The sequence below is a fragment of the Vicia villosa genome, unplaced genomic scaffold, assembly GCF_029867415.1.
Source record: "Vicia villosa cultivar HV-30 ecotype Madison, WI unplaced genomic scaffold, Vvil1.0 ctg.001916F_1_1, whole genome shotgun sequence".
NCBI lineage: Eukaryota > Viridiplantae > Streptophyta > Magnoliopsida > Fabales > Fabaceae > Vicia > Vicia villosa.
In genome coordinates this window covers 91,057-104,901 of record NW_026705775.1, presented here as the reverse complement: position 1 = coordinate 104,901, position 13,845 = coordinate 91,057, and the positions used below count along the sequence as shown (strand labels likewise).

The following is a 13,845-nucleotide window of genomic DNA, read 5'->3' as shown; positions in this document are numbered from 1 at the left end:
GTAGACATCCTCTATTGAGATGATTTTGAGAGGCTTTGCCTATACTTGAATGACCTCAAAGCTTTTCAAGGACCATTGGTGAAATTTTCAGACGAACAAGTGCAAGTGAAGGCTTATATATCACTAAAGACCACATTTGGATCAGAGGAAAATGCCAAGCAGATTAAGGTAAGGTACCTTGTTATAGGTGCACCTTCCTCGTATAACATGATTATAGGGTAATACACTCTCAACCAGTTGGGAGCCATCCTATCTCTACATTATAGTACCTACTCCTAGATGGGCGCGTTGGGTTTATCCAGGGAGATATAAAGCTCTCCAGGAAGTGCTATGGAGAGAGCCTGAAGCCGAGGAAGACTAGGACCGTTGATGTGAGTTTTATAGGTGTAAAATTAAGGGCCAAGCCACGAGAGGGAACACCCAAGAATAAAGACCTCACAACTCAATTCTAGAAAATCAGAAAGGTGGTATGAGAAGATATTTCTTAAAATCTATTAATTGTTTATGCATCCAATCATGTTTGACTTAGTTTTATTTACTATTTGGGTTTATTTAGGCGAGTTATAACCTCTGCCACTTGTAAAGTTCAATTTGTCACATCCATTATTTTATGGGGAACACTCTTTTCCCTTGTGTTGCTAGTAAGGCGAAGGGTTTTTCAATGAGGACCCTCATGTTATTACATGATTTGGGAACATTGTTACTTTATTTGTAGGAAATTGTAACATGAAAGATATCTTATCAAAACTTCCATATAAGAAAACTGTATGTGCTAGATCATCGTGAAGGAATTCTTTTTTCCCTTTCGAGGCAATTACACATATTGGATCCTCACGAAGGAATCTTTGCCGCCACTCAAGACGATCACACAATTCTGAATTCTCATGCAAGAATCCTTGTCGCCCCCATGAAAACATTACCACAAATATTTTACGTAAAAGTGAAATGTATGTGGAGATAGATTACTCAATATTTAAAATTTTATCAATTATGACTGTGATGTGATTTAGTTATTATTTATGTTTTTGAAAGTTTTTTAAGAGATAAATTGGACAAATTAAACTATCATTTTGCTATCTCTTTAATGAGTTGGGTTTCATGTTTCCATCTTTTCTTTTTTATTTTTATTCAATAATTTTTCTTTAATATATAAGTAAAATTATAAATATGAATTTATATTATCATTTAATATATAAATTTATTTATTTTTATAATTTGATTTTACTAAAAAGATAATCTTTGTTGAGGAACATAGTCACGATTTGAAGAAAAATGTCCCTCTCCTTCGTTAACGGCTAGTTTTTACCGATAACGGCTAGTTTCTTTCCGGAGGCCAATCTCTCTTCCCCGTTCCTTCTTCTTCTTCTATGGATTTCTCTGCTTTGTTCCCTGAAACTTGTCACCCTTCAATTGCTGCAACTCATGGAAAAATAGGAAATGCTTCCTCTTTGCCAGTTAATGGAAAAAAGGTGAATGACGGAATACTCAACAAATCCTTCGCTGCAGCAGTATCAAACAGTGTTTGTGATATCCCACAAAGTCAGTTCCCTATACCATGCCTTAAAGGGGATAGACTAGCCATAACTATACCTGAAGAAGAATATAAGCTAGGAGTTGAGGCTTGTAAACATCACCTTCATGGCAGAGTTATTTGGTCAAAAGGTGCTACGCCTCTAACTGTTCTAAACCTGAAGAAAAAGCTGATGGAAATCTGGCCGGCCATAGGAAAATGGGGAGTTACCTCTTTGGGAAAAGGTTTCTTTGAATTTGCTTTCTCTTCTCTAGAAGATGTCCAACGGGTGAGATCAGTTAGTGCTTGGTCAATCACTCAAGGTGTTCTTAAGCTGTTCCCTTGGACAAAAGACTTCGTGCCTGCTACTCTTAAGCAAACTTCTGCTCAGGTTTGGATCAGGATTCATGGGCTTTCGCAGGAGTATTGGAGACCAAAAATTCTGTTTGCCATTGCAAGCAGTATTGGTACACCTATTTGTATAGATTCCGCCTCTAATATGTCATCCTTTGAGAGGCCTTTTGGACACTTTGTTAGGGTTTTGGTTGATCTGGATCTTTCTAAGGAGTTTGTTGATAAAATTTTGGTTGAAAGGGTGGGATTTGCCTTCTTTGTAGATATAGAATACGAGAAAGTTCCTGATTTCTGCACTTATTGCTCTTGCATTGGTCATTCTTATGGAGCTTGCAAAAAGAAGGATTCCAACAAGGATAATGGAGGAGGAACAAAGCTAAACAAAACAGATTCTCAAGCCAAGGGCAAGAAAGTTGTTGATGTGATTGATGTAGAAACAAACACAGAAGTTGTTGCTGAAGCAAACATAGAAAGAAATGCTAACAAAACTGTTATTGAGGAAGTTGTTATTGTTGCAGGGGAGACCTCCAATACTCCTCTTCAAAATGTCACTATCCCTAACAATCCTAACAATGCTGTTGTGAATTTTGTCACAAAACCTTCCTCTAATGAAGAAGGCAGTTCTGAAAGTGAATATATCGATGCTACTGCCATGGTAGAGGAAGTGCCTGAAACACAGATTGATGAGGTCCATAAGAGGCAAGTCACAGATTTTCTTCAGAATTCTTGGGATAACATGGAAGAGGCGGATAAAGATGATGACCAAGGAGTGGATCTCTTTATTGAAAAAGACTTTAAGCTGGTTACTTCAAAAAGAAGAAAAGGCAAGAAAAGTCTGACTCTTGGAAATACTAGACTAGTGTCTAGTCAACCTAATAGATTGCAATGATTTGTATCTATTGGAACATAAGAGGAATTGCAAACAACTCTTCTCGAGCTGCCCTAAAGAATCTCATTCTTAAGAACTCTCCAGACTTTGTATTTATTGCTGAGCCCTGGATGAATTTTGATAACTTTCCTAAAGCTTGGTTAAACAGGTTTGATCTTAAATTATTTGCTACTAATAGTAGAGATAATCTTCTTCCTAACATTTGGTGTCTCTGTAAGTCTCACCTTAATCCTGTTATTATTGATTCTAAGGATCAATATGTGTCTTTTACTATTAATCACAATGATACTTTGCTAGGTTTTTCTGTTGTTTATGCTGCCACTAATTACATCTCTAGAAGGCATCTCTGGGCCTCCCTAGGCAACATCATGCCTAATACCCCCTGGTCTTTTATAGGAGATTTTAACTCTATTGTGAGCAGTGATGAGTACAAAGGTCACTCCACTCCTTCTAAAGCTCCTATCAAGGATTTCTTTAACTGGACTGATAGTAACAACTTGATTCATCTCCCTACCCTAGGTAATCCTTTCACTTGGTGTAATGGTAGGAAGGGCAGACTTAGAACTGAAAAGAGGCTTGATAGAGTCATTTGCAATCTGGATCTCATAGATGTGTGTAATTCTGTTAATTGCAATACTCTCCCTAAAGTGAAATCCGATCACTATCCTCTCCTCTTTACCATAAATCTGGGTAAGGTCAGTTTTAAATCCCAATTTAGATTCCTTAGTATTTGGTCTAAAAATGAGGAGTGTCTTAAAATCATTGAAGAGGTTTGGAAAACCAAATTTTGGGGCTGCCCTATGTATGTCTTAGACAGGAAACTTAAGCTTCTCAAGGCAAAACTTAAGGAATGGAATAAGAACTCTTTTGGTGATGTCACTGTTAAAGTTAAAAATGCTGAGGTTAAACTCATGAACATTCAAGATGACATTAGTAAACATGGCTACTCTGACTCCTTACAGGATGATGAGATTATGGCTCAGCATGAGCTTGAGCAAGCTCTTAACATTGAAGAAGATTTTTGGAGAGAGAAGTCTAGAGTCAATTGGCAGGTTCATGGAGATAGAAACACTAGGTTCTTCCACACATATGCTAAAATTAGAAGGAGAACTAGTCTCATTAATTCTCTGCTTATTAACAACCAGGTGGTTTCTGATCAAAATATTTTGGAGGATCACATTGTTAGCCATTTCAAAAACCTTTATAATACTGATTTTGTCCACCAGGAAAACAACCTCATTAATTCCTGTGTTCCTTCCATTGTGAATAATAGGTCTAATGATATGTTGACTATGATTCCTAATGCTGAGGAGATTCACAGGGCTGTCTTAAACCTTAAAGCTACTGCTGCCCCTGGCCCTGATGGCTTTGGTGGTACTTTCTACCATAGCTATTGGAATGTCATTAAGAATGATGTTATTGATGCTGTGACACAGTTTTTCATTCAGGATTGGATTCTGCCCAACTTTAATGCTAATAGCTTGGTCCTCATCCCAAAGGTGAAAGAAGCCAACACTATAGGGCAATTTAGACCTATTGCCCTAGCTAACTTTAAGTTCAAAATCATATCTAAGATTATTGCTGACAGACTCTCCTCTATCCTTCCCAATTTAATCTCTAGTGAGCAAAAAGGGTTTGTGCTAGGTAGAAACATAAGGGATGGCATATGCCTTACCTCTGAAGCTATTAACAATCTCAATAACAAGGGTTTTAGTGGCAACGTTGCCCTTAAAATTGACATTGCCAAAGCCTTTGACACTCTTAATTGGACTTTTCTTATTCATACTCTTAAAGCTTTTGGTTTTCATGACAGGTTCTGTAAGTGGATTCATCTTATTCTCACATCTGCAACCATGTCCATAGGGTTTAATGGTAGTCAACTTGGTTATTTCAATTGTTCTAATGGCCTGAGACAAGGAGACCCCCTGTCTCCTCTTCTCTTTTGCATTGCTGAGGATGTGCTGAGCAGAGGAATCACAAACCTTGTTATTAATGACAAGATAAACCTTATAAAAGCTAACAGATCTCATCTTGTTCCTTCTCACACTCTTTTTGCTGATGACATCATGATTTTCTGCAGGGGTGACACTAAATCCCTCAAGGCTATCTCTGATCTTTTGCTTTGCTATGGCAACTACTCAGGGCAGTTTTGTAACAACTCTAAATCCCTTATTTATGCTGGTGGCATGACTCATTCTAGACATAGTTACTTGGCTGATATTATTGGTTTCACAATTGCTGTCCCTCCTTTTATATACCTTGGTGTCCCAATCTTTGTTGGCAGGCCTAAAGTTTCTTATTTTAATCCTATTGCAGATAATATCAGACTGAAACTTGCTGCTTGGAAGGCTAGATCCCTCACTATGGCTGGCAGGGTCCAACTTGTCAAATCTGTCATCCATAGCATGTTGGTGCATTGTATGTCTATTTACAATTGGCCTGGCAGTCTCATCAAAAAGCTTGAAAGATGGATCAGAAACTTCATATGGAGTGGGAACACTGACCAAAAGAAGATTGTTACCGTTGCTTGGAAGTCATGTTGCAAAAAAATCAATGAAGGTGGATTGGGAATTATTTCAATTAGTGCTTTCAATTCTGCCACAAACCTTCAACTTTGCTGGAAATTTGCCAATAGTAATCAAGCTTGGTCTCAACTTCTAAATGCCCGCGTGAGGAAGAATAGTAGGCTCATCAAGTACTCTATAAAGTCATCCATATGGACTGGGATAAAAGTCTATTATGCAGCTGTTATGGAGAATTGTATTTGGAGTGTAGGCAATGGCAACACTGTGAACTTCTGGCTTGACAACTGGGTGGGAGAAACCCTAGCTAATAAGTTTAAGGTCCCAGGTCAGTTTCACAATTCCCTTGTCTCTAAGGTTAGAGATTGGTGGAACTCTGAGGCCTGGTCGATAAATTCTAACATTCAAACTGCTATCCCTGATCTTTTGAGCACTATATCTAAATTCTCCATAAGTGACTTGTCTCCCGATCTCCTTGCCTGGAAAAACTCTGTCAATGGGGCTCTTTCTCTTAAGGAGGCCTACAATTTTTTCCTTAAGCCTAGCCCTCAGTCAGCTTGGTCCTCCTTTCCTTGGGATAAAGATACTTCCCCTTCACACTCCATGATAGTTTGGAGATATATGCACAACAAGTTGCCAACCGATGATAATCTAGCCAAACGAGGATTCCATTATCCTTCAGTCTGCAACTTGTGCTTCTCTGCTCAGGATAATGCTCTTCATCTATTCTTTGAATGCAGTTTTGCCAAAAATATTTGGTCTTGGTTCTGTGATAATACGCAGTTTCAGCATGGCATCAATTGCTTAGAGGATTGCAGGATTTTCTTGTCTCTAAGCTGGTCTAAGCAAGCTGCAGCTGTGATTCATGCTTCTTTAGTCAGTTTCTTCTACTTTGTTTGGACTGCTAGAAACAGGGCTAGGTTTGAGGACAAACACACTCACTGGAAGTCGTGTACCTCTTTGATTGCTGCTCATGCTAGTTTGGTGGGATGCTGTACCTCCAGGTGTTCCAATGACAGCATGCTGAGTTTCTGTCTTCTTAAGAAATTCAACATACAAATACATCCTAGTAAGCCTCTTATCACTAAGCCTATTGTGTGGTCTCCCCCTCTGTATGACTGGTTTAAGTGTAATGTTGATGGAGTTTCCACTGGAAATGCTAGAATGGCAGCTTGTGGAGGTATTTTCAGGGATCATAATGCTAACCATATATTGAGTTTTTCTGTTTTCCTTGGCCCTGAGTCGGCTATTATTGCTGAGTTCATGGCAGCTATTTTGTGTATAGAAGCTGCTGAAAAGAACAACTTTAGGAAACTCTGGGTTGAATCTGACTGCATTATAGTTGTTAATGCTTTTAAGGACCATCTTTTAGTCCCTTGGAAAATTCGCTCTCGCTGGCTTAAGTGTTTGGATTACACCTTGAAGATTGATTTTCTTTGCACTCACATTTTAAGAGAAGCCAATTTTTGTGCGGATTCCTTGGCGAATTTCGGTCTTACTTGTAAAGATACGCAATGGTTTAATTATGTTATTAAGGATATCAATAGGGATTTCTTGTTAGACAAGGCTGGTACTCCCAGGCTCAGGCTCTATCATTAAGGGGTTTTGGTCTAGTCCCCCCTTGTGTAACTTGTTTTTCCTTCTTTTTGTTTAATGATATTCCTTTTTTCAGTTTAAAAAAAAAATTAATCTTTGTTGAGGAATAGACGGACAATTGAGGACATTTCTTACAAACAAGTACTTTATCCTTTTAAAAAGTTAATAAATTTGTTCAAACCAATAAATGTTTCTAAATGCTATTTTATCTTTTCAATACAATAATACTTTTCTCTGCAATTCTTTCTCAACTAAATAATATTTTTATTTGTCATTATATTTTTATATACATTTTCAACAATTTTTATCAATTCAAGTTTAGATGATTATTTTAAATAATTTTGTAACTTATTCACTAAGTTATTCAATATAAAAATAATAATATTCATGCATCAACAATATAAAATTATTTTAAACATACATCCAATCAAATAATAATATATAATAATAATGATATATAAACTTTTGAGGCTATATTTTAGAAACAAACCTATAAGAGTAGCACTATGATGTAATTTTATTAGATGCATGTGTAAAAACATGCATACCAATTAATCTCTATAAAAAGTTATTATTAATATAATTTATTATTAATAAAAAAATTCTAGTCAATATAAAAGGAATTAAGTAACTGTTTATAAGAGATATAGATAACATTTAATAAAATTCTATATTTAAAAAATATTAGTCAAAATTGTATATTTATTAATTATATTATGTATATTAGTCAAAAATATTGTAAGGGCCTATGGAATTTGAAATCTAAAAGTAATAAAAAATATATTTAAAAGATATATATATATATATATATATATATATATATATATATATATATATATATATATATATATATATATATATATATATATATATATATATATATATATATATATATATATATATATATATATATATATATATATAAAGGACAAAGGAGAAGAAAAAAAAAAGTAGTATTTTTGAATGTGTTTTTCTTTTGGTGTGGAGCTGGGGTGGATGGTGTACTAATATCATCTTGTGATTAACATTTTCTATAGTTCATATACAGGTTTGTAATTGTTAGATCAATATTTTTCTTTTAGGCAATTTCGTTTCTTAACAAATTCATATAAAAAGTTGATTTTTTTGCAGAGTTATATTTACTTAGAAAAATGGATCATTTACTTGAGAGTCCTATTGAAAGTTTTGGGAATGAAACTGATTCCAATGAGCCAAGGTTTGTCATGTCTTAGCTACTTATCTAATTAAATTTATCTAATTTTGTTCATTATATATTAAAATCTTTAATTTATTTTATTCTATCATCACAGGAATAATGGTTCAGTAAGAAAGGAGAATGAAGGAAATGAAGTAAAAAAAGCAAAAAGCGTTGATAAGATCCATAAGAATGATATTGATCTAAAGAGCTCAAAATATAGGGGTGTTATCAAGTAAAATTCTATGATTTTATTGATATCAATATTTAAATTTTGTTAATATATAATTAATTTAAAATTTTCTTATATTGTATGATTTATTTTGACATACAGATCCAATAATAATCGGTATGAAGCATTTGTTTGGGAACATAACACGAGAAAAGGAGGGTGGGGAAAGACAGGTTTAAATTTTTTTATTATTTATTATTAATTCCTATTTGTTTGATTTTCTTTAACATTTTATACTAATTGTTTTGTCTTCTCTTTTTCATTTGAATATTTTCAACTATCTTAGTTTATATTGGTAAGTACATATGATTTTGACATTTTCTACTTGTATACATTATTTAGTTTTAAATATTAATGTTAATTAACTATCTCTAATATAATCTTTTATGGATTGTTTGAGAATTTATGGGAATGTTCCATGATAGGAGAATTTGAAACTGAAATTGAAGCTGCCAAAGCTCATGATTTATTTGCTATTGAGAAATGGGGAGAATCTACTATTACAAATTTTCCAGTATGTATTTAAATTTTCATGATTTAATTTATTTATCAATATGCAATGAACACCTTTTTTATGATAATGATGCAAAGTATTTTAGATAGAATATTTTATTATAGAGCGGTTTTATAAGAGTTATCTTTATGACCTTTGGAAGTGATAATTTTTAATTGTGAGATTTAAACTTTCTCTTTTAAGTACTTTGTTTTGCTGATGGGGACAAATCCTAGGTTTGAAATTATTTGAGATCCGTTAGTCAATTTGTTGACCAGGAGGCTCCATTCTTAAAAGCACAAATATGTTAGTTTGAGTGATAAGTAGTTCTTCTTAACTCAATTATTCATGTTATTTTTATCTTCTTCTTTTCTATTTTGAAGATTCTTGTAAAGATTCAAAAAAAAAATTGTTAGGTTATAAAGAAGATTTCTATGGGGAGGGGGTGAAAGGAGAATCTAAGATTTCCTAAATTAAGTGGGATATTGTTTGTAATCTTAAGAGTAAAAGGGGGGGGGGGAGTTAATTAAGAGTTAGGGATCTCTGATTGGTTAATCTAGTCCTTTTGGATAAAATGAAATGAATGTTGATTACATGTGCGTCAGGTCTTTAGATTGATATTCTTGTAGGTAAGTATCGTGCTTTAGTTGTTTCTTCTGTTCGGGGGAGGACATCAGGTTTCCAATCTAATTCTACTTGGTGTAAATGTGTGTCCATTCTTGAGTTCAAAATGGATGAACCTCTAATTGGTATGTTGATGTTATCCTTCAGAAAGTTGGGTCGAACCTCTAAATTTCATTTTGGAAGAATCCTTGGTTACAATCCATTTTCTTAAAGAATAAGTTCCATGGTCTGTTTTCTAATTTTATTCAATCAAATGAATTTGTGAGAGAGATTAGTCAGGTGGAAAAAGGGGATCTGGTTTGGGATCTCAGGATGGAGGAGACCCTTATTTCTTTACGAGTAACATGTGTTTGATAATATTCTCTCTCTACTCCAAGGTGTTACTCTTTCTCATGATAGAGATAAGTGAAATTGGATTCATTCAAAAGAGGGTTATTTTCTTTGTGTTCTCTACTTATCATGTCCAGCTGGATATCTCCATCTCTTATTTGTTGTCTCTTACGACTGAGAATTCGCCCCTTCGGATTATCAAGGTTAACTGGGCTCCTCATAAGGTGATTGTTTTCTCTTGACAATTTTTGCAAGATAGACTCAATTTTTGAGAGAGTCTCTAAACAAGGGGAGGGGTGATTGTTGATTATTTTGGGATATTAGTGATTTCTTGTCACTTATGTGGGAATTCAGTTGAGTCGGTCTCCGATCTTTTTGTCACTTGTGAGTTAGCTCTATTGTGTGGTATATGGTCTTCTAATGGTTGAGTTGACATGTGGCTCTTCCTAGTGATCATATATGCTTATTTTTTAAAAAAAATCTCCCTTTAAATGGTAGGGCTAAGTCTAGGATGCTTTTCTTATGATCTAGAATATTGTAGGTTGGTTTATTAGGAGAACCCATAATGATGTCATCTTTAACAGTGTTTCGAAAATTGTGAAAGAGGTGGAGGGAGAAAAGTATATTTTTTGGCCTATAAATGGTTTTTATGTAAGTTAGAGGTGAACTCATGTACTTTCTGTCACTTCTTTCAGAATCCTAACATTTTCTAAATCAATAGTAAATCGAGTGTTTGCCTTGATTCTTAGGTAGGCGTTGGTCTGAGGTTTTATTGCTCTCTTATGGATTTTAATTTGCTGTTGGTGGTTCTGATGGTTTGAGCTCTAACCTGAATCCTTTGAGGTTGAGGTTTTAGTTGTTTGGACTTTTATTTGTAGGTTCCTCTAGCATGCTCTGTTGTTTTGTTGATTGTTGACTTTTTGTGTGTATTTTTATGTATATCATTTGTGGTTCAGTTGAAACTTCTTTATGCTATGTGACACCTTATATTTGTACTTTGGTGGTCATTCCATTTTTTAAATATATTATTTTGTCATTAAAAGAATTAAATGTCATAATTATATATACTATTTAATAATTGTAGGTGAGTGGTTATTCAAAACAAATTTCAGAAATGAAAAGCAAGAAAATGATAAGGTTGATATCAATTATTCTCTTTTTCTCATATTATATATATTATATATTTTTAGTTCAATATTTACTTGTTTCATAGTATCTATCATTGTAAAATACAATGAATTCTTAATTTTTCTCTCTCATTAATATAATTTTATTTTAATAAAAAATGACATGAAAAGGATGAATCAAATAATAGTTAAAATATCTTCATAATTTTTTGTTATTAAAAGTTATTTTAAAAATTGGACATTTGATGACTGCATTAATTTTTTTTATTTATTTCAGCACCTCAAAGAAGGTCATGTCTTACATGGGTGTCTCTAGGTTGGTTGATGTCTTTTTCCACCATCTTCTCTTTAATTATCACAAATTTCAATGAAATCCACTATAATTATACGTTTCACATAAATTTGATGGAAAATGAATACATTTCAATATAAAAATATATATTATATTATATATATATATATATATATATATATATATATATATATATATATATATATATAGGGGACGACTCAAGTGAGAACACTTGGTTATTATGAGAAATGAGAACAATGAATCACGACCATTAAATTTGATTTTAATGGACTGGATTGGTTTCTCTTTCTATGATCCTTAATATTTATTTTAAATTAACATAGAAAGAGAAATCAATCCAGTCCATTAAAATCAAATTTAATGGTCGTGATTCATTGTTCTCATTTCTCATAATAACCAAGTGTTCTCACTTGAGTCGTCCCCTATATATATATATATATATATATATATATATATATATATATATATATATATATATATATATATATATATATATATATATATATATATATATATATTAGACGTGTGTTTAACAAATCATTATCAACAATGTATTTCTCAATGGAGAACTCCAAAAAGAGGTCTATATACAGCTGCCACCTAGATTTATCAACACTAACTCAACTCTTGTGTGCTAGTTGGAAAAAGAAATCCATGGTTCAAAGCATGCTATAAGGGCGTGATATGAAAATCTTCATAAAGACTTACTTCATGTTGGCTTCTCCTCCAACAAATGTGATCATTCACTTTTAGTTTATAAGTATCAAGACATAACATTGTCTGCATTAGTTTATGTTGATCCCATGCTGCTCACTAGAAAATCCTCTAAACTAAGTACTGGTCTAATCACCAGACTCTAAGATAAGTTTGCAATGAAAAAGCTCGGCATACCAAAATATTTTCTTGGAATTGATGTGCATTATCAATCCACCCATGGCTTAATGCTCTCACCAGCTAATCCTTTTCAAAAAATATCCTTAAGGGCCTAAATTGATCCATATTGGACCAATGATCTTAATGATACAAGATCATAATCAGGTTCTTATTTTTACTTTGGTCCCAACTTGGTTTGTTGAAGCTCAAAGAAGCAAACTCTTATGACACGATCGAACACTGAAGTAGAGTATATAATTTTGACTCATACAACCTCTAAATTATTACGGCTTGAGTCTCTTATAAAAACCAAAGTCCAAATTTAACATGTTCATAGACCAACACAAATAGAATATGCTCTCACAAAGCCCTTGCCAATTAGCCTATTCCAATAGTTTATGACGAAACTAAAAGTTGTTTCACTTCATCAACCATGAATTTATGGAGAAATATTAGAGATAACCAAAAGTAGTATAACTATACTATTTTTGGAAAGTTAGGTAGAGTAACTAACCATATGGTTTGCATATATAGACTTTAATCTTCCTCATACTTAGTAATGAAATAATTCAATCAATATAAGAAGATCTTGTATTAGCTTTCTTTGAGGCGCTACTTAGTTCATTTAATATGTGGATATAACTAATGTTAATTAATGTTATTTATGCTCTTTAGATCCTCTAAATATTTTGCTTTTGCTATTGTAATGCATTATCATTATTATTATTATTTAAAATAGAGTCAATGATGATAAATGGGAAGCAAGACTGGAAATGGGAAATGGGAGGCCAAGCCATTATTTGGGAATATTTGGTAAGTTAACTCATCCTACTTCAAAGATCATTTTATTGATCTCTTTTATCTCTCTTGAATGTGTTTATTGTTGGTGTGTTAAGTATGAGTAGATTTTTAACATTGGATAAAAAAATTGAATGTTAAGCAACATATGAGATGATTCATATACTTAATGATTTAATATTTGTGTTTAAACCTAAATTTAGGTGAAGTTCTATCTTACATCAAGATGTAACGTTTACCATGTTTTTTTGTTTGCATATGGTTTATATTTTATTTGTCTATTATAACATATTATTAATCAATCAGACACTGAGGAAAAAGCTGCTAGAGCATATGATGCAGCAGCAAAAAGATTGATTGAAGATGATGCATATACTAATTTTTGTCATGATAATGGTAATGAAGATAATTTAGAAAACAAGGAAAGTAAAAATACAGTTTTAAATCAACAAGCTTTTGTTTCAAGTTCTTCAATATCGAAGGAACAAGCCATAGTTATGGATGATAATGATGCTTATCAACACAATGAGGAATACCAATATCATAAAGCACTGCTGCATCAACATGATGACATCGACCCATCATCTCCGATTGTGCTATATAATTTCATTTATAATTCGTTTTATGTAGTTGGAAAAGACGGAATAATCAATTCCGGAGACTCTTCAAACCAAGGAGCAGAAGATAAAGGTAATGTTAATTCACTCCAAGATGCGAGTGATGATGAATAGATACTTTGAAGATCCAAAATATTACAATGCCTGTGATATAGCTGGAATTCAAATAAGTGATTTTGACATAAGCGATTATTTTGACATGAGGATGATATTTTATTTTCTACCGGCATGCATGGTTTTCAAGAAAATGATGATAATGGACCAAAACAATAAAGGTTGTTCTTCTGATATAGGAAGAGTATTTATAGCTATAGTTCTATTTATTTTTAATTTGATATGAATCATTAAATGTTCGTGTATTTGTAGATTTAT

The 13,845-nt window shown here is 33.1% G+C and overlaps 1 protein-coding gene across 1 annotated transcript; it reads left to right on the top strand.

Moving 5' to 3' along the window:
- Window positions 1-2,749: 2,749 nt before the first annotated feature.
- On the top strand, window positions 2,750-13,587 carry LOC131637118 (uncharacterized). Its single transcript, XM_058907710.1, has 8 exons — window positions 2,750-6,845; window positions 8,003-8,087; window positions 8,182-8,301; window positions 8,401-8,471; window positions 8,585-8,593; window positions 8,724-8,816; window positions 9,421-9,540; window positions 13,163-13,587. The coding sequence occupies exons 1-8, from the start codon at window positions 2,750-2,752 to the stop codon at window positions 13,585-13,587; spliced, it is 5,019 nt and encodes a 1,672-aa protein (XP_058763693.1).
- Window positions 13,588-13,845: the final 258 nt, after the last annotated feature.